We start from the raw sequence: 22,583 nt of genomic DNA on the forward strand, positions 1-22,583 counted from the left end.
AGTGGTAGAGAAAGTCGGCATATACAAAACAAACTCTTCTTCTTCTTCTTCAGGGTTGAGGCTGAGAGGGTGACTGGCCCAAGCTTCCATGGCAAAGCTGGGGATTCAAACTTGCGTATCCCAGATCCTAGTCCGACACCTTATCTACTACACCACGCTGGCTCTCACCTACTAGATGCAAGCACCGGGTCATTCCTGACCCATGGGGTGACATCACATCCAGACGTTTACTAGGCAGACTATGTTTATGGAGTGGTTCGCCAGTGCCTTCCCCAGTCATCTACACTTTATCCCCAGCAAGCTGGGTACTCCTTTTACTGACTTCGGGTGGATGGAGGCTGAGTGCCATGGGGCAGTCCCTGGGGAATGAGTCATCCTCAGAGGAGGAACTTTACCAGGAGGATTCAGCCTCAGTGGACCTGCCTCAGGCCTCGCAGCCTGAAGTGGGATCAGACTCAGCACAGCCTTGCGAGGAGCTTGGCAGTCCTCAAGCTGTTGGCTCCCCAGAGCCTGACCAGGACTTGCAGTCTGAAGTTGTGGCAGAACCACCCCTGCTCTGCTCGGAGCCTGGATCCAGTAGCCCAGCTGTGAGCCCTCAAACTACTGACTTACCAGAGACAGCGTCAAGAGCTGACAGGTGGAGGCAGAGAAAGAGAAAGGCACTGGTAGCTAAAAGGCACAGTGCCTGGCTGGAAGCATATCGGCGTTTGCTGGAGCAGCAGGACGGTGAGTCTTCACAGAATGAGGACTAACGCAGAATTAGTATGCCAGAAAAGGAACCGCTGGGCAGCCCAGAGTCGAGGAAGCAACACATTGCATACCTGGCAACTCACTGACTCCCACACTGAATGATTCTCCCTGACCTTGGAACAGCTTACTTTGGACAATGGATCTGGACTCTTATCTGGCAAGTTACTGGACTCTGATCTCTGGCCTTGACACATGTACAGGACTCTCTGACTCTCCTCTGCATGCTCCCAGCCCTGACAGGAGCTTTCTGCAGTACCTCTGAGATGCTGCAATCCGACACCCGGGAGTTGACAGCTAGCCTCGCACACTGAGTCAATCTTGAGCCGGCTACCTAAAACCGAGTTCCGTCGGGATCGAACTCAGGTTGTGAGCAGAGCTTTTGACTGCAGTACTGCAGCTTAACACTCTGCACCACGGGGCTCTCTCATCTACTACTGCAGTGAAAACACAATCTGCCTTAACAGCAAAGCTAACTTCAGGAAAGACACTTGGATCCTCTCCCCCCACCCCACCCCCGGCAACAAATAACTGAGCACTTACTGCACAAAAAATATTGTCTTTAGAGGCCGGCATACAATCCTGCTTTGTATAAGACAAGACGAAGGATGCAGCTTTTGAAAAGGGCACTCTAGACAACGTTGTTGGCCCAGAAGGATTTTTAAAAAAACGTTAGACTGCACGGTTGAGAACAGTCAGGGCTGACTCTTTCACGCATCCCAAGGGAAAAATTAGTAAACTGCTGCTGTGTTTTCCAACAGTCTTTTAACAGCACGCTACTGTGGGTCAAATGCAAACCCTGCAGAGATCCACTGGCTATGACCTTATCTCTGATATGAAACAGCAATTAACTGCCGGTGCTTTTTACTCCCCGTGATTGAAGGTCAAGAAACTTTTTTGAAAATCTGAAATGCCCGGGATTATATTATGCTCAAGGTACTGACTGCTATGTTGGAAGCCAAATTCCATTTTCACACGCAGTGGTTCTCATTCATTAAGTAGTAAGGAGAAATTCAAGGAGCAGATTCAAGCCCCAACACAGTTTTTTCAAACAAGCTCAATGGTTCAGTTCAAACAGCATAAAATAACCATGGTTTATTTTAGCTATGGCTAGTTTATGAAGCCAAGGTTCTGATTGCTGAGATAATACTCAAATCCTTGGTTCCGTTGAAAAATGCTGGTTTCACCTCCTTCACTCTGGCCAAGCAGCTATTTAGCTGGGGCATGTGAAAGGGCATTGCCAGGGAACAAGCCAGGATTAAAGGTGCCCACATTTGTATGTCACACAATTCTATAATAAATGGTAATTTTCCAGCCCTTAAATTCACAGATCAGAGATGTACATTGGATTTTCACAATGCACCTGGGGCTTAGAGCAGCCTGAATATTTTTTTTGTCTGCCATATGTTACAAGTTAGACAATTAGTGACTAATTTCCCTCAAAATGTTTCATTATGCGAAAGTTTTCAAAAATCGCTTCTAAATTTAAACCCTGATTTATAAATCGGAGACATACAGGTTCATCACAAACAGGTTTGGTGGTTATATTTCATTATGCAAAACAAGTTTGATTAATCAAGTCTGGCCGTCATCTCACAGCAGGAGATATTTCTGTGTAGCAGAGGATTTTCTGCTATGGATCCTGGAAAAGCATACCTAGTGATCTTTACTTTTTCTAGCTGAGGGACAGATCTACTTAAGAACCAGATTGCTAGTACAATCTTAAGCAGAGTCCAAGTCCCCGCTTTCCCAGAGACCTTAAAACATCAAATCCTACAATAGGGTTACCAGGTCCCTCTTTGCCATTGGCAGGAGGATTTTGGGGCGGAGCCTGAGGAAGTCGGGGTTTGGGGAGGGGAAGGGAGGGACTTTAATGCCACAGAGTCCAATTGCCAAAGCAGTCATTTTCTCCAGATGAACTGATCTCCATCGGTTGGAGATCAGTTGTAATAGCAGGAGATCTCCAGCTAGTACCTGGAGGTTGACAACCCTATCCTACAAAGATCCTCCCTCCAATCCACAACACCCTTCTCTCACTCAACACAAATCAGTAGAACCATCTTCAGGTATATGGACCAGATCCTTAGGGATCAGCCTGCTTACTCTTCATTCCCTCTAAATGATAAGCCTGATATTAAGAAGCATGTCAGGTATAGGACAGCACCATTGGTGGTGACTGAATTCAAAAGGCAATGAATAATTTTCAGGTGGAACATGATAGACATGGTTCTTGGACATCTGCTGGGTGGTAGTTTCAGCTCTACAACCCTTCTGAGTTGAGAACCTTCTAATTCATAGTCTTTATCCTGTAGCTCCTCACAGCTGTGATTTGCATAGTCATTTGATTCTGTCTCTCCCCTGTAATTGGTACCAAATTCAATCTTGATCCAGCAAAAGGGGATGTCCCAGGGTTTTAAAATATGGTTGTCACCACCGCACGTGTCTGTAGGGCTGATGCCTTGTCAGGATTCACCAAATGGCTGCAAGTGTTACAGAGTGGTAAGAATACTACAGAGCATTTGTCTGTGTGGTTATTGTACAAGATGCTTACCCTCCCAGCTACGGATTTAATTCCCTGACATATTTCCCAACTACTTCTATGCTTGCTTTCGGTATCGGTATTTCATCATGCCTTCCCCTACCTCTCCAGGCACTGACATTAATGTGTTCAATTTTTTTTTATGCCTCACTGTGTGGTAAATGAACTCCGATGATGGTAATTAGCGTGTGGGTAAAACGCATTGCAGTAAAGACAGGGCGGTATGTATTTCACCATGCACTTTGCATTTCCAAGTGTCCTGTCCCTGGAAAACATATCCCAAATTGCAGTCTGCAGGGCCCATAAGGATCCCCGACCCCCATCATAAAATGTTTTGCAAACAAAGGCTCTCATCATTGACAAGCTGTTGCTTTTACTGCTTCCTACGACAAGTTGTGGGAATCTTCTAGACCTAAATCAATTTTTCAAACAAGTAGCCCCATGAGATACCACACACATTCCATTTGAAAGCAATTTATAAAAAGTGCTTCAGCAGCTGAACATAAATCCACTGTGTCCTCTGGACCACGTCTGCAGTAATGCCGCAATGTGTTTCTTCCCTTACGGTCATTGGGGGTTATTATTCATTTATTTTTTCGAGCGGCTTCCAGAGGCTTTGCATTTTTTTCCCCTCAGTCTTTTGCACCTCTTCTCTGGGAAAGAATTTTTGTTGTCGTTTTGTATTTTACAGAGGTGTCCATTCAAACAAACGTATTTATGAACTCCAGCGAAGGCCCAAGCCAGTAAAAAAGTAGGCTCTCATCAGGGGCCGCCTGTCAATGGCCCACATTTATTGCCCAAACTGTGTAAACTTTAAGTCTTTCCTCGTCAGTGGAAGCAATCAATCCAGGCTTGTTAATTAGGAGGGCTTTATGAACTGGGACTTGTCAACCTTTAACATCATTATGTGTGTTCAATAAATATCCCCCAGTCTGTTGGCACTCTAGGGAGAAAAATACAAAAGGACCCTGTGCAACAAATGCCATAAAAGAAACATACGAACAGTCCCTGTTGGGCCAGATGAGTGACCTATCTACCTCAGTTACCTGTCTCCACCCATGTCCAGCCCTAGGGTCTGGAGAGACATATTAACAACACATGGTATTAATAAAGTACTCCAGTATCTATAATATTAATAAGTGGAGACACTCCATGAATCAGAACACAAGCCCAGACCAGTATCCATCAGGCCTTTTAAAAAGCTGGTGATGCAATTGGCTATCACCCTCTGCAATAGCAGAGTGGAGAATTACAGGGATGAAATGTTAATTGGTGTGCCTCTCTTTCTAGTATTATGTGGGGGGAGAACAACTCCAGTACAATCATGATAGCTGCCCTGAGCCTGGTTTGAGCCAGGAATTGATGAAGAGTTGGTTTTTATATGCCGAATTTCTCTGCCACTGAAGAAAGACACAGACCGGCTTACAATCACCTTCCCTTCCTCTCCCCACAACAGACACCCTGTGAGGTAGGTGGGGCTGAGAGTGTGTGGCTAGCCCAAGGTCACCCAGCTGGCTTCGTGTGGAGGAGTGGGGAAACCAACCCAGTTCACCAGATTAGCCTCCGCCGCCCATGTGGAGGAGTGGGGAATCAAACCTGGTTCTCCAGATCAGACTCCGCCACTCCAAACCACCATGGGGTATAAATTGAATAATATAATATAATATAATATAATATAATATAATATAATAATGATATTTATACGTTTTCTCCAGTACGATCATCAGAATTTGTATAGAACACTATTTCTACTTTTAGCTGCATCCGTTCTAAGTCACATGCTTGATAATGTTCTTTCTAAAGTGCTGGTGCAGACCACACAATTAGCAGCCACCCCCTCCCCTTCAACACATTCACAGTGACCTTTTCCACACGGGGCTTTTGATGCAGCTCAGCTTTTCCCCCTCCCTTACAGATGGTATCATTTGCGGTTGCTGTTCCCCCTGATTTTTCTTCGCGTTTTCCCTGCACTTTTCTCAGACTACCTTTTAGGTGGTCTGAAAACACATTGTGGGGGGAGTAAAAAGAAAATGGGAGAGCAGCAACCCTCAAACAATGATTTCTCTTAGGAAGCAAAAGCCCGGTGTGGAAAAGCCCTGAGTTGTGTTGTGGCCGACTTGAGTTATTCCTCAGAAACACTTCCATTTCTGGCAAACGTCTCTGGTTTCCACCGTACGTTAAAGATGTTCTTTTCTGCCTAACTAGGAGTAAGCAGATCCCTCAAAAATATTCTAATGATGCATGGTAATATGAATTAAACAACCTGACCAATTAACAAATCCAATTAAAACTGTTACAATCCAAATAATTAATCAACTTTGCATCTTTAAATATGTTGGCAGCCCAAATATTAATACACTACAGCAATTATAAAAACTGTGCTAACACTGGCAAACATTTGCTGTGCCTTCCAGTACATCTGAAAGGCAAACATTATATGCTTTCAAGACAAAATGACTCAATATGGGTTCACAAAATGTTTCATTCAAAATACAATCTTTGTTACCTTACACATTAGTTCTTTAATTTAACGTGTAACACTGCCTTAGTAATCTATTTTATGTGGCCTACATACAAGATAAAAAAAAAACCCTCATTCTCTAAAAGCTCTCCTCTTGAAAGGATTTCCCCCAGTGGTAAAACTATGCTGACACTGAAAACTAATATAAAAACTAAATACATGAGTTCTTAAGGGTGTAGAAAGATTTGTTCATCGGTTTAAAAAAGGATAATTTAAGATCAAGGTAAGATGGCTGAGAGATAAGAGTACGCCTGAAATTAGAGTCTCCTCAGTTGAGACAACCAAGACTTTTGTGACATCTTAAAAGACCCCAATAGGTTGACTGTGGCATAATTTTTCATGGACTAGAGTCCTCTGTCACGCTCTAATCCACAAACCTTTATGCCGCAATAAATCTGCTAGTCTTTAAGGTGCCACAAGACCCTGTTGTTTTGACTGCAAGCAAGGAAAACAGAACTACTCCTCTGCAACATGACTCCCCACCCCCCACCCCCAATTCCTCAGCAGAAGTTTCCTGGTATAAATGAATAGATTCCTCCAGCCATATCTCAGTTAGGATTTCTTCCCCCTTTAATCCAGAGGTTTTGCTCTGATGAACTTCCATCAAGATCAAATAGCAGAATCCAAGGATTAAAAAGTACATGTATATGGAAGAGATCTTAGATGCCTAATCAATTTAAACTTTGCAACCCCTGGTCCATAGGGCTATACTTTGCAGGATGGATCAATTCACAGATCTAATAACTAAAATTATATATAAGAAGAAGAAGGGTTGGTTTTTTATAAGCTGACTTTCTCTACCACTTAAGGGGGAATCAAACTGGCTTGCAATCACCTTCCCTTCCCCACAACAGGCACCCTGTGAGGTAGGTGAGGTTGACAGAGCTCTAAGAGAGCTGTGACTAGCCCAAGGTCACCAGCTGCCATTCATGTGGAGGAATGGGGAATCAAACCTGGTTCTCCAGATCAGACTCCACCACTCCAAACCACTGCTCTTAACCACTACACCATGCTGGATTGGCAAAATTAGGGTTGCCAATCTCCAGGTACTAGTTAAAGTAACATACAGCACTGGCTCATAAATAATAATATCGAACAACTAACAAGTTCTTTTCATGATGACAGTCACTTTTACTCAAAATTCAGTATACTAAAAAACGAGGATGAAATGAAAAGCCACTAAACCGGTTACATCACCGGAATAAATCAACAGAAAGAAACGAGTACATATACCCAGTACAATCAACTGAAAAGGAAAGTCCAATTCCTCTCGTTCTTATAATCCACAACTCCTGATGAGATTCAAGGAGAATTCACGTGCTGATCAGTTCATCAAAGAAACATCTTCTAAGCTGATGTTCAGTATAACAAAATAAATGGTAGTGGCAAAGTAATGCTGGACGTCCAAATCCGACGGTTTCAAAAAATCAGAAAAGTACCATAGAAAGTCAGTGACAAAACGACACTTCCGGATACGTGTTCGTTTCGCTCATAAGCTTCATCAGTTGTTATAATTTTATAGGGTCAAAGACCTCTGAAAAAATATATATAAATAGATAAACGTCTCACAGTCATTAGTGCTCATACAATCAGATTAAATTTATAACATAATATTAATACTACAATTCATTGAATTGTACTGGGTATATGTACTCGTTTCTTTCTGTTGATTTATTCCGGTGATGTAACCGGTTTAGTGGCTTTTCATTTCATCCTCGTTTTTTAGTATACTGAATTTTGAGTAAAAGTGACTGTCATCATGAAAAGAACTTGTTAGTTGTTCGATATTATTATTTATGAGCCAGTGCTGTATGTTACTTTAACTATTGTTTGTTCAGCATATGTAACAATTTATTAGTAATCTCCAGGTACTAGCTGAAGATCTCCTGCTATTACAACTGATCTCCAGCCGATAGAGATCAGTTCACCTGGGGAAAATGGCCACTTTGGCAGTTGGACTCTATAGCATTGAAATCCTTCCCCTCCCCAAAGCCCGCCCTCCTCTGGCTCTGACCCCAAAACCTCCCGTCGGAGGTGAAGTGGGACATGACAACCCTATATGTAATTTAAAAAATAGCTTAAAAGAACTGTAAAATATACTTTTGTCACAATAAAACTGGGCAGTTGGCACATAGGCCTGGCAGCATCCTTCTTTCTCCAGGAAAAGACCCAAAACTAAAGCAAACACTGTCAGATCCATGATTCTCAATAGTGAAAGCAGTCCACAGGTTGACAGAGTAGTTCCAGGAACCAAGGCCCCATTGAATAGGCAGCTGCACAAAACTCCACACAAAATTTCAGGATACTGTTCCAGGAGACAAAGAAGGAAGCTTAGCAAATATGCAGTGCTTATGCAACAGCCAAGTGGGGCAAATAACTCCCCCTGGGAAAAGCTGATGCCCTCCATCCCACAACACAATGGTCATAATCCATACTGGGCCTCTATAGCACTTCTAGGGTTGTGAGACCTGGAGATCTCCTGGAATTACAATTGATCTCCAAACTATAGAGATCACTTGCCTTGGAGAAAGTGGCTGCTTTGGAGGGTGGACAATTTGGCACTATATCCCACTGAGGTCTCTCAACTTCCTAAACCCAACCCTTCCCAGGATCAACCCTCAAATATCCAGGAATTTCCCAATCCAGAGTAGGCTACTCTAAGCACTTCAGATTGTACTCCACACTAGAGCCAGAATTGCCTAACAAAAGCTGTTGACCTGGGTGCTGGGATACAATTTAGGGCTACCATCTGACCAAATTTGAGACAGCTTGGTCAGGGTTCGTTTTGTAAGTCCAATCTCTATTTATATTCAATGGCCTGTTCTTCGGTGTGTTTCTGAAACACCTACTTTTTACAAACACACACACAAAAGAGAAGATACAACTAGAGAACCATCTACATTATAAATCTTAGTGCTACCAAGTTTACACTTCACAGTACTACTTACTATTTTCCATTCATGTCATCCTCCCCACTTTCCCCCAAAAAGGCAAATTTTATTTAAATGTATGGATGATTGAAGATAAAGATTGTTCTCTTGCCAAAAGCAATATTGAAATTGAAATTCTCTTTTCTGCCCACACCCAAAGCCTTAGGCTCAAACTTGCACCTTATGAAATTCATCTTAATGGGTTGCACTGGCAGGGGGGGTGGGGATGGGGGGGAAGAGGCAGGATCAACATATGCATCACCTCAACAAAAAACAAGAAGGGCCATCTGAACTTACTTCCACCAATGGGAGATGGTTAGAAGACAACAGTAGCAATCAAGATTTTTAAAATAAATTTTATTTTATTATACTTATTTCCCATACACAAATGAGCAAAACAGAGAAAAAATTCCATATGTCAATGATCATATATTCAATTCAGTTTAAGAAGAACCCCCCCACAATACTCCTACAATCTGTTACATTTACTGTTCCTAATAAAGCACTTACAAATTTGCATCTGCTGGTGTCCAGTATTAATCAATGTACCGGTATTTTCTTGATAGCCTTTTGTTCAGATATATCTCAAGATATTTTCTTTTACCTACTCTTTAGGTTTGTTTCTATTCCAACATACCATGTACAAGCATAAATGTCTCCTGCCCCTCACTTTTCCCTTTGCAGATCTTCTTATAAGTGGTGATCTTATCAATTAATACAACATGCCATATTTTGCGAGCCCATTCATTAACACCCAGGCCTGGCTATTTCCAAGCTTGTGCTAACAGTTGCCTGGCCATAGCCAAAAGATTTTTTTATGTGGCAATCAAGATTGATATTCTGTTTTCTTTACAAGGTATGTGACAGTTAAGTACAGTCAAGTCACTTCCAACGTATGGAGATCCTATGATTTAATTACCTCAAAAATATCCTATCATTAATAGCCTTGCTTAGGCCATGCAAACTGAGGGTCGTGGCTTCCTTTATAGAGTCAATCCATCTCATGTCTTCCTCTTTTCCTGCTGTCTTCTACTTTTCCTAGCATTATTGTCTTTTCCAGTGACTCTTGTCTTCTCATGATATGACCATGATAAGTACAATAGCCTCAGTTTAGTCATTTTAGCATCAAGGGACACTTCAGGCTTGATTTGATCTAAAACCCACTTATTTGTCTTTTTGGTGGTCTACAGTGTCTATAAAACTCTCCTGAAACACCTTATTTCAAATGAATCAACTTTCTTCCTCTCAGCTTTCTTCTTGGACCGATTTTCACAATCATACCTAGTAATGGTGAATACCACTGTATGGATTATCTTGGTTTCCAGAGACACATCCTTACACTTATAGATCTTTTCTAGCTCCTTCATGGCTGCCCTTCCCAGTCTCAATCTCCTTCTGATTTCTTGGTTGCAGTCTCCCTTTTGGTCAACGATGAAGCCAAGGAGTAAAGAATCTCGAACAATTTCAATTTCTTCATTGTCAACCTTAAAGTTGTGTAATTCCCCAGTAGTAATTGCTTTTATCGGTTTGATGTTCAGCTGTAATCCTGCTTTGGCACTTTGTGCTTTAACCTTCATCAGGAGTTGTTTTAAGTCTTCACTATTTTCTGCCAGTAATGTGGTGTTATCTGCATATCCCAAATTGTTAATATTCCTTTCACCAACTTTGGGGAGGGCATGGCTCAGTGGTAGAGCATCTGCTTGGCAGGCAGAAGGTCCCAGGTTCAATCCCCAGCATCTCCAGTTAGAGGGACTAGGCAAGTAGGTGATGTGAAAGACCTCTGCCTGAGACCCTGAAGAGCCGCTGCCGGTCTGAGTAGACAATACTGACTTTGATGGACCAAGGGCTCTGATTCAGTAGAAGGCAGCTTCATGTGTTCATGTGTTCACTCTACCTTTATCTAAACCTAATCCAGCTAATCCAGTTTTCTTTATGATATGTTCTGCACCCAGATTGAAGAGATAGGGAGATAAAATTCATCTTTGTCTGACACTTTTGCCAGAACATTCTGTTTCTCCACATTCTTTCTAACAGTAGCCTCTTGTCCGGAGTACAGGTTGCACATCAAAACAATCAGTTCTCTAGTGCATTCATTTCTTTTAAAACCAGCCATAACTTTTCATGATCCACACAGTCAAGAGCTTTGCTGTAATCTATGAAATACAAGTTGATTTTCTTCTGAAATTCTCTCATATGTTCCAGTAATCAATGTAAACTTGCAATATGATCTCTAGAGCCTCTTCATTTTCTGAACAGTGTGAACATCTGGCATTTCTTATCCCATATATGGTAAAAGTCTTTGTTGTAAGATTTTGAGCATCACTTTAATCGCATGGGAAACTAATGCAATGGTCCGATAGCTGCTGCTGTTTTCGACGTCTCCTTTTTTTAAAAAAATGGAATGTAGACTGAGCATTTCCAGTCTTTGGGCCATTGTTTTGTTTTCCATATTTGTTAGAAAATTCTTGTTAAGGTTTTGATAGGCTCCATTTCTGAAGCTTGAAATAGGTGTATTGATATTCCATCTATTCCTGGTGATTTATTTCTCCCAGTTGCTTTGAGTTCTGCTTTCACTTCACTTTCTAAAACTGCAGGTTCTTCTTCCAAAGATTCTTCTTGGAAGGAGATCTTTTAATCTTTTCTGTATAGTTTCTCAGTGTATTGTTCCCATCTTTTCTTTTGTTTGTTCAGTTCAGTTAATATATGCCTGTGTTGACCTTTTAGCATGCCTAACCATGTTTTAAAATTCTCTTTGATTTCTTGGACCTTTACACTGGTTATTATAATAGTTCTCTTTGTCTCTATATGCAAGTCGCCAGAACAGTGAATTCAGAATTCTGATGCTATTTCTATCACCTTTTATTTTGCTTCTCATCTACCTTTAGCAATTTTAAGAGTTTCATCAGCCATCCATCAAGGCTTTTCATTTCTTCTGGCTACAGGAATAGCCTTTGTGCATTCTTCCTTGATAATATCTCTGGTTTCAACCCACATTTCTTCAAGTTCTTGTTCACTTGAATTTAGCAATCCAAAACTGCTACATGATCTTTAAACTCTTCAGAAATGTTTAGATTATATGTTGGCACTATGTTTTGGAATCTTGCTTCATTTCGTGCTCCTAACCCAAATCTTCAGACAATATTTGATTCTACTTTGTTTCCTACTTTTGCATTCCATTAATTTATGATTACCAGCACATCTTGTTTAGGTGTGAGATCAATTTCTTCCTGGAGACTTGCATAAATGTTTTCAATTTCTTCCTCTTAGCATCAATAGATGGGGCGTAAACTTGAATGATGGTTATGTTGATAGCCTCTCCATGAAATCTGATTGATATTATTTGGTCAGACTTTGCATTATATCCCTTGATTTCTACATCTCGTCTCACTATTAGAGCAACTCCATTTCTTCTGTTTGTCATTCCCCCCCAAAAAAAACACTTCGTAATTTTTTGACTGAACATATCCTAATCCAGCCTTCTTTAATCCTCACACTCCCAGGGTTGCAATGTTTAAACATTCCATTTCTCGTTTTACAATTCTGAGCGTCACACATTCCATGTCCCTATTATATGAGTCAAACAGCTTTGGGCTTTCTTTTTGTGTCAATTCACATCAACAACTGAAAGTCCTTTCAGCTTCAGTCCAGTTGTATCACTAAGCATTGCACTACTCATACTTGTCCACAGTTCTTCCCCAGTAGCTGATGGAGTGCCATTCGACCTGGGAGTTCCATCTTCCACTACTATATAGAATCATAGAGTTGGAAGGAGCCATACAGGCCATCTAGTCCAACCCCCTGCTCAATGCAGGATCAGCCTAGAGCGTCCCTGACAAGTGATCATGCAGCCACTGTTTAAAGACTGCCAGAGAGGAGGAGCTCACCACCTCCCTAGGCAGCCGATTCAACAGCTGAACTATTTCTCATTGCAAAAAAAATTAATAATAATAATTCCAATGTCCAACCAGTACCCTTCCATACATCATTTATACTCATTCCTTCATTTTGGATAGTCTCCTCATAGGGTTTTCAAGGTAAGGGATGATAAAAAGTGGTTTACCATTGCCTTCTTCTGCGCAATACTAACCAGGGTTAGCTAAAGTGGCACTGTCATTGTCTACGATAGATCCTCCGCTAGTGCCACCTTCTACTATCACTGCTGCCCAGTAGCTATCCTTCAAGGATTTCTCCACCCCCATCACCACTGGAACTGTCCATACTCCTCTGCTGATGTGCCCATTGATTCCTGAAGGGGCTGGATACATCATCTTCTGGTGTGACCATTCTGCCTTGACTGACTCTGCTAGGAGTTTAGCCTCTTGACTGAGTCTAATGTCCTTACAGTATTGCTCTCAGCTTCGCTTTTACAGGGTACACAGATGTCCAAACTAACTATGCATGCTACCTGATGCAGAATAACTGAGTTCAGAACTGAATTAGATGATTTCATGAAACACAGAAAAATAGCCAGGAAAAGGGATTAAGATGAGATTAGTAAAGATGCTCTTGAAGCATCTTAAAGGATATTCATCTGGGAAAGACCCATGGCCTATATCCGTGTTGGCGAACCTATGGCACGGGTGCCACTTCCGGCACGCGTAGCCCTTTCTGCCGGCACGCACGGTTCCTCCAAGCCACTGGTCTTTCCGGCTCTGCCCCACCCCGGATGGGGGAGGCTGTAGCCCAGGGGTGGGGAACCTCCGACATGATTGGCGGTGGCCCCCGGACTCTCCCACAGAAGCTGCCGCCATTGCCGCCGCTGGAGCATGCGCGGCCAGCCAGGCGGGTGGGAGAGCGGGGAACAGAAGCTGAGCGCTCACACTCGGCATGGCCGGCGGCTTCTCCGGCGCCCTCTGGGCCTGTGCGGGCGGAGGGGCATGGCTGGTCGGTGGGTGCGAAGGAGGCGCCCTCTGCCCCACCCTGCTCGCCTCTCACAAGCCTGCTGCCGCGCCCCACCGAGTGGCAAATCCAAGGCAAAACCTCCCATGCATAAATGGCCTCTTTCTTTTTCTGTCTCCCTCTGTCCTTTTTCTTTCTCTCCCTTGCTCCATGTCTTTCTCCCTTTCTCTCTCTTTTTCTTTCTTTCTCTCCCTCCCTTCCTTCCCTTTCCCCCTCCCTTCCCTTCTTTCCTTCCTTCCTTCCTTCTTTCCCTCCAGCGGCTTCTCCGGCACCCTCTGGGTCTGTGCGGGCGGAGGGCGTGCAGTCCTATTCCACCTTTGAAGTGCCCACAAGCTATCCTCCAAACACCTTTCCATTTGTCTTGATATGTAGAGAGAAAACACTAAGGAACTAGTTGCCAATCTCCAGGTACTAGCTGGAGATCTGCTATTACAGGTGATCTCCAACCAATAGAGATCAGCTCCCCTGGAAAAAATTGCCACTTTGGCAATTGGACTCTATGGCACTGAAGTCCTTCCCCAAACCCCGCCCTCCTCAGGCGCCACCCCAAAAACCTCCCACTCATGGCGAAGAGGAACTTGGCAACCCTAGCCTCTCCCTCTGGGCCCCCTCTGGGGGTGGTATTCAGGTTAAATTGCCGCATTGGCACTCGGCGATAAATAAGTGGGTTTTTGGTTGCAGTTTGGGCACTCGGTCTCTAAAAGGTTCGCCATCACTGGCCTATATCATGCCACAAAGAGAGAGAACAATGATTTTCCTGTATTCCTCTCTATTCCAGCAGTCCCTTCTAAAACTCACTCAAAGGAAAAACTGCACCGGTTGGAATGCTGCAGGAAAGAGAGTGAAGGGGTGAAACTGCACTGTGTCTTCAACCTCCTCCTCATTGAAGAGCCCCAGTCTATGCAGCTATTCTTATGCATGGATTCTGCAGCCTCAGTGTAATGAGTTTTATTGAGAAGGTTTGTATCTTTTCTGGCTAATGCCATAATAATAAATCTCTCTGCAGACTCAGGAACAATCTTTCCATGGATGGAAGGTGCTTTTAGAATGGAGACAGGAAAATTCTGTGTGCCTTCCATACACGCATGGTTGGACACAGGCGCATGCTCTTCAGGATGGAGACAACATTGTTTTTTCCATCCAGAATATTGTTATTACTAAATAAATGTCATATAAAAATGATAACCTAACTATAGAAGAAATACAGCATGCACAAAAGACTGAAAACTTAAATCCTCTGAATTTATACAGCCAATGTTTAAAAGTACTGCACACTCAATTCAAGTTCATTGGATAATTTTAGGCGCAGTGATATATGACTGCCATTACAATCTTCCCTTGGAGATGGACATATAAGCAACCAGCATTTGTTCTGGGTTCAGATTTGTCCCTCGAGAGCAACAATCCCTTATTCTTAACCTAACCAACCTCAAAAGGTTATGGCGTGGATAACAGTATGTATACCACCTTAGGCTTCTTGGAGGAGAGATGGGACATAAATATGCATAAATAATACATTACATATGCTGGCTTTAAAAGGCAATCTAATTAGGTGAAAGCTAAGCTGATGCACATGCCTCATTTTGTTCCATGAAAACTGTTCCATGAAAAACCCTGACTTCAAAAGTGCTTCAGTCTTCCTGCAAAAGGTAACAAGTCTTTCCCACCCGGTTAATGTTACGGGACAACACTTAGCCATCTCAGAAATGCAGCAATCAAACATCATTTGTTTCACCTCTTAATATGGCACACGGGGGGGGGGGGACCTAGCCTTGTTCCCCATTCCCAGCTGGAAACCAAAAACGGAATCCTCCTCTCCTGAAGCCAGTCAATAGGCCAGCCTCCTCACGCAGCATGGCGGTACCTCATATCTCCAAATACCTCACATGCCAGTACTCATAAAGCTTATAGTCTCGGTAACATGGGCGTGTGGGAGACTTGGCAATTAAAAAGGGCCCAGTTATGGGTCTGGAATACTCTCACTTGACAATAAACTTTGCCATGGTTACTGCCCTCACACGAGAGCCATTTTCTTGTCAAGCCTGCCTTTTTTATTATTTTTAAACTGTTACATCAAAAGGGGGGGAAACTAATAGGATAATTGGAATCTGACTATTTAATATAGGCTGCAAGAAAGCACATGTGAGAGCCAAGAGTTCAAACAAGCAGCCTCCTCCCCAAACAACCAGGCAGGTTGCCTCTCGAGCTCTTGTAAATGTGGTTTCTGAAGAATAACACCTGATTAATGTCACCACTCCATCATTCTGTACTTTGAATGGAAAGGGGGTGGGAGAAGAACCACGCTTTCACTGGAAACTTCCATGGGCTTCCTCAACTCTGTTCCAAGGAATTATGCTGGGTGGATGAATTACTGCAAGCCAGCTGGGCTTCAGTAAGCGATCCCGATAACCCTGCCCTTTTTTCACACACAAATGCGCTCCCGAGAGAGCTCCAGCCATCTGAAGCCTGTCCGCTCTCACTGAAAGGCAATACGTGAAGAGTGGTGTACAATATATTTTCATGTTCATCAGGAAACCGCAAACCACCTGAAGGACTAGACTACTCAGGGAAGTGTTAATGGACTAAGAGAATGTTTCAAGGATCCGACACCGATAAGACAAAAGCCATCTGGAGCCATAATGATTGACAACAAGCATTCAGCAGATGGACACTAAATCTGAGCGCGGTAAGGTCAGTGCGTTTTAATGCAGCTTTAATGCATCTGCAGAAAAGTTGACTAACATTATGGACTCTGGCAGAGAGTGAGTGATCATGAAGACCTAAGTGCTTAAAAAGAACACAAATACAGCCCAAGGTGCTACCATTCATTAAGGATGATTAGAATTGGAGGAGGGGACGTGACAGGATAGAACTGACATGTACAGGCAAACACATAGGTTTTGCAATAAACATCAGTCGCTGCCATTAAATAACTCCAGCACTCTATTCTAGTAAAATTTGTCCTATATATAAGAAAATAAAACCTGGGAGAGGCCTCCAGCCTCACTCCCAGCATCCCAAAAGTGAAGAAACAGAGCCAAAAATTAGGTTTTTCCCCTAAAAGATTCCCAAATACAAGGCTTTATCCATCTGTCTCTAGCTTCGCTGAGCAAGTCACAGCTAAACAAGGAATGCTGAAGAGTGTCTATTTGGCCAGAGCCACATTGACATACTCTCTCACAGTACGGTACCCTATTTAAACAACCTATTAACTCCCCTGAAGGGATGGCATTCAGTCTAGCCAACATAAATAATCGTCTGTATCGTGGGTTTATCAGAAAATCAAAGTACATTGGGAGAGACTGCAGCAAGTTTAGACCTAGGTATAGAGGTGAGCACACTCTACGTGTTCTTATTGTAGTACTTCCAGAATCCAGTTTTTGCAAGCTGCTCAAGATGGAAGAAAGAGCTGCTGATGACCCATGCTCTTTTAGGTCAGAAAGAGAGATTCCTAAAGACTGGATACGACATTTACTCCACGGGGTTTGAAGCAGATGTAAATATCCATTCAACTCCGTGGAGAAATAAATCTTAACCCAGAATCTAAAGGTCGCAGCCCAAATCCAAGCTTGAAGGGAGCCGTGTATTTGGTTTACTCTAACAATGCTGCTCTGCTATTTCAGGCCCTGATTCTGGGAATAGGAGGTGAAACAAAACTGTTCTGTGTTTTTCCATCTATCATCCTACTGCCAAAACTACAACAAAAAAAAAGAGAGAGAGAGGGGAGGGGAGGGGAGAATCCTTGGAGAAAATTGTCTTTTGGTATTATACTTCCTTCTTCATTTCTCTTCTCTTCCTCCCTTACAGAGGTCATGCTGAATGATTACAATCTCAGATCACTGGAAATCTAATTGGGGTGGGGAAAAATACCTTTCATCTATTCCTCACATGTTACGGCACATCACACACAAGCCAGTTCCCATACCATCACATGATTGGATAAGTATCTGAAACAAGACATCCACCCTGCTTCTCTATAAGACATTTGCTGATGCATTTTAATTTTTTTTAAAAGGGGGGAAAACCATGTCGGAGCACAGTCAGTAAACTACGACAAGCATCTATGATGGCTCCTCAGTTCGTTTTCAGGCTACGTCACACTAATTCAAGGGAAAACAAGAAGGTAAGAGAAAAGAGGAGTGGAGGAAACAGGAATGAAGATGAGCACGGTTTCGAGGGAGGAGCGGCGCACTGCTCTTCCATCAGCTGAAACTTTGGTTTCCACTGATAACCACCCTCTTAACTACCCGACTGATTTCTTTCAGGTAGGGATGGTGGGAAGGAAGCACCGACAAACTGGCAACTTATTAATCACACTCATCATCGCGCAACTTCTTTTTGGATGAAGTTTAAGGTGGTGTTGGAGACACACAGCCAACTTCACCCCAGGCAAAGTCACACACATTCTACTGATCTGACTGGAGCTATATATGTGTGCGCTGAATGATTAATTGGAGCCGGCAGGGGACAGATCCTGCAACATTACGCAACATCACAGTGCATGGTACAAAAATGCACATGCAAGGTATTCTGTCTGCTGCTCCTTAAGCTTCAGCTGGTTACCAACCAGGGACAAGACTTTCTGATGCCACAGAAGGCAAAGCAATTGACACTATGTTTCCCCTTCCTATTATAGGGCACAGCCAGAATCATGAATAGAAGGGAAAGTGCCGAAGTGCTCTTATGCCATAGCTTTAGCTCATGGCCCTGAATGAGCAGGATCTAGGACTGGCCCAAAATGCAGTTGTGGTTTATTGTAGTCTGGAGAGGTTGCTTATTTAAATTGCATTTTTGTGCCTCCACTACAAGGAGAAAAGTGGGGTATAAATAACTAACAGTGCATTCCTGAGAAGCACCGGCGTCCAGGGTGAAAGTCCTTTAGGAGGCCCAGCAGGGCCCACGCCAGCATACGGGGGCCCCACGCCAGGGTACAGGCAAGTTACGCCGGTGGTAGTGGCCCCAACGCCAGCAGGAAGGCCTGGATGCCAGTCACCGGCCACTGCCATGGCAGCGCTGGGCTGGGATGCCGACGGAGCCTTCCGCAGGCATCCGAACACTGGCAAAGGCCGCGGTGGCGTTCCCGGGGGGCGTTCCCTGGGCATTACAGTGCCGGGCTGGGGGTGGGGTTGCTGTTAGGCGGCCTCCTAAGCCGTTATGGCCCGGGAACAACCCCCTTTTTTTGCCGAGATACACCACCTTTTAGGTGGCATATCTCCCGTGCAACCCTATGAGGGTTGCATGGATTTTTGGCGCCGGGAGGAGGCAGTGCAGCCATGTTGCCTCTTAAGCCCAGAGCAGGCATTCTGCTCAGGAATGCACTGTTACATCAATAAAAATAAGTAGATTAGAAATGTAAAGGTCAAGAGGTCCTAATTTGTATGTTCCACTGCAAAATATGGACTATGTTCTGGAGAGTCAAACTCTCACTGTCTAACTTGATTCACAGGGTTGTTGTGAGGATGAAATTGGGGGGGAGAGCATATACAATCTCTGCCACTCTGGGCAGCATGGATGAAGGAAGGGAAGAGTGGGAGAGAGAAACAATCAGACAGAGCCTCTGACTGGCAGTGGCTCACTTAGGTCTTGGCAAATGTTGTTCCCCGCTCTACCATCTGAGAACTTTCCACTAGAGATGCCAGATACTGAACCTGGAAGTTTTTAAAATACAAAGCATTCAGCTGTGCTCCACCTAATTACCGTAATTAGCTGCTGAGCAGCTGCTCTACAGCTGAGTCACAGCCCCTTCCCTAAATTTACTCCTTAAATTCTGTTGCTCCATGTTCCACAGAATGCAACAGAACTGGACAAAACTCCAGGAATAAGGAAAGGATTAATCCCAACCAAGAGAGGGCCGGGGGAATCTGCAGATCTCTAGAAGGCACCAACTTTATACAAAGCTAGACTAATCATGAAGTGATAAGCCTGTGGATCAAAATATGTTTCTGGCCCCTGATTCACTGTCTCTAGAACAGAACACCCCACATAAATGTAAAAGAAGGCCTTCCCTGTTGTAGAGGTCAGTACCGAACCAAATCAGCTGGGGGCAACTGCACAAAGGCCAGTCAAACATTAATTCAGCTCGTCTTACTTGACTGCAAACGTTTCCAGTATATGCTGCATTATTCTACAGCATGTCAAGCGCTCTTTTCCTCAAATTGTGGAGGTTTTAGTGGGTTTTTGGCTGAGCACAGTAAGCAATTGCAATAGACAATGCAAGTTATGTTGTAAATTTTCAACTAGCGGTTGTGCTTCCAGAATCTCGTCTGAGGAAGGTAACGCTTGTGAGCACCATATAATTTCTTTTGAATGTAAATAATATTAGTAAAAACAACAACAGTAGTAACAGCAGCAACAACAATAATAATGATGACAACAATAATCCTTTTTTTATAGTCATGTGCATTGATACAATGCTAAAGACTTACAATACAAGCACACTTGACGCATTTGTTCCCTTCAGGCTGAAATTCCTCACCTTCATAGTAATGTCTACCTTCAAATGTACAACCTGGAAAAAAAAGGGAGGAAAGTTTTAAAACATTTTTACTCACTTCTCTCTTAAAGTACAACTGCAATACAAACACCACAGCAGCAAAGTATTACCAGCCCTCACTATTTTTTTCTAATCAGAAGTTTAGATAAAATCATTACCTGAAAATAATATAAACACATATGGGAATTCCGGGTAATTACCATTTCATTTCCAAGCCTTTAGGGCACACCACATTAACATTTTAAATCTTATCTTCCTAACCACAAAGGTCTATGAACTTAATTCGAATGCATTAAGCAAAGAGTTCTCATTAATTTATTGTGCATCTCAGGAACCGGGGCTTTAACAAAGAGGGGAAACAGCAAGTGTGTAATCCTGGAGGGTCATCTTCATATACCGCAATTATATATTGATTACATCACGTGGAAACCAAAGAGATTCATTGTGAACATTGGGAGGAAAATCAATGTGATGCTAGAGCCACGAGGAGCCAAGACAGAGAACTTTTGTGACTACCAGTGGCCACTCCATTTCAATTTCATGCAAGTCAGAAGGTTGTCATTCCACAGTGATAAAGACAAGGATGTGGGGAAGGGGAGAAAAAGGGAAAAGGGTACTCCAGAGTGCGTAAATATTCAGTCAAAAAACTGAATGGAAATAGTAGTAATAACAAATGGGTCAATGCTGTCTTGGAAAGCCTGAACTCTCCCTAGAAGCTAAAATGACCAAATGGAGGCTATTATACTTTGGTCACATTATGAGAAGATAAGACTCACTGGAAAAGACAATATTGCTAGGAAATGTTGAAGGCAGCAGGAAAAGAGGAAGACCCAACATGAGATGGATTGACACAATCAAGGAAGCCATGGCCCTCAGCTTGAAAGACCTGAGCAAGGCTGTTCATTTTGGAGGTCATTAATCAAGAGTTTCCATCTAGACTTTAGGAAGAATTTTCTAACAGTTAGAGCGGTTCCTCAGTGGAACAGGCTTCCTCGGGAGGTGGTGAGCTCTCCTTCCCTGGAGGTTTTTAAGCAGAGGCTAAATGGCCATCTGTCAGCAATGCGGATTCTATGACCTTGGGCAGATCATGAGAGGGAGGGCATCTTGGTCATCTTCTGGGCATGGACTATGGGTCACTGCAGGTGTGGGGGGGAGGTAGTTGTGAATTTCCTGCATTGTGCAGGGGGTTGGACTACATGACCCTGGTGGTCCCAACTCTATGATTCAATGAATTCATAAAGGACTGTTCTTTCCTGAGCAGTAAAAGAGAGGTGGAGGAAATACCAATAGATGTAATTTTCTTATTAATTAGCTGTGACCTCTTACTTATGTAGGAGTGTGAGAGCAAGGCAGAGATATAACTGGGTCAAGGTAAATAATCCTTTAGTAAGTATTGTTAAGACATCATGTGGAATATTGTGATTAAAGATATGTCAAACCTGTGCCTTTATTCCTATGGCGTTTTCTGCTTTTCCTTTCCAAGGTCTACAGAAAAGCTGCTTTTAAGAGAGATTACTGCTTTTAGAATCAGCGGTGCGTCAACACTCCTATGCCCTCCATTGCTTTCTGTGGGATGCACATTTGATGTGCACCTCCATTCTTAAACTCCTGATTAGATTTTGCCAGGGTTTGCTCACCCAGCTGCTGATAATCTTTTTTCTTGGCAGGAAGTTTCCTGCTCAGACAGAAGATGGGCTCAAGTATAACTTTCCGAATTAACAAAACTACAGTATCTATGAATCTGCAGTTCACTGAAGTATCCTTAATCGTTTGATCAGATTTGGGACACAGAGCAGCATAAGGGAGATGTAAAACCTGGAAAAGATTCAGAGATGGGAAAGGGGTTGTGAGGGGCGGCTTGCCAGAAAATGTGGTGAGAATCACAAGCACAAAACAGGAGTTGCTCAAGGAGCATCCACCCACTTTGGCCAGCTTCTGAGGCTCTGGTTCTACATTAGAAGAAGGAGAAGATTTGGTTTTTGTATGCTGACTTTCTCTACCACTTAAGAGAGGATCAAACCTTCCCTTCACCTTCCCTTCCCCACAACAGACACCCTGTGAGGCTGAGAGAGCTGTGACTAGCCCAGCTGGCTTCATGTGGAGTGGGGAACAAATCCAGTTCACCAGATTAGCCTCCGCCACTCATGTGGAGGAGCAAGGAATCAAACCCGATTCTCCAGCTCAGACTCCACCACTCCAAATCACCGCTCTTAACCACTAAACCAAGCTGGCTCTCCTAGCATCCCTCTGGGAGCGGGTCCTTGCACCCAGGACCATGGCAGCCATCTCTTTATACAATAAAGCCCTGGGCCTTATCAACCCCTGTGGCTTGACATGCCATCAACAGTGGAAGAGAGCTGCCTCCCCCCCCCAGGCGCCGGACATGCAGAGGCCAGTCAACCCACAGGTCCTCGCGGGAATCTCGCAGCAGCTGCCTAACATTTGCTGGTCCCA

The 22,583-nt window shown here is 43.4% G+C and overlaps 1 protein-coding gene across 1 annotated transcript in view; it reads right to left on the reverse strand.

The window, feature by feature from the left end:
* The window catches only part of BMPER (BMP binding endothelial regulator), a 195,925-nt gene that overhangs the window by 150,211 nt on the left and 23,131 nt on the right, over positions 1-22,583 (reverse strand). The window contains exon 5 of the mRNA XM_056857049.1: positions 20,062-20,144. Coding sequence (XP_056713027.1) covers positions 20,062-20,144 — 83 coding nt within the window. The remainder of the gene's footprint in view (positions 1-20,061; positions 20,145-22,583) is intronic.

The sequence above is a fragment of the Euleptes europaea genome, chromosome 11 (genome assembly GCF_029931775.1).
Source record: "Euleptes europaea isolate rEulEur1 chromosome 11, rEulEur1.hap1, whole genome shotgun sequence".
In the NCBI taxonomy this organism is placed as follows: domain Eukaryota; kingdom Metazoa; phylum Chordata; class Lepidosauria; order Squamata; family Sphaerodactylidae; genus Euleptes; species Euleptes europaea.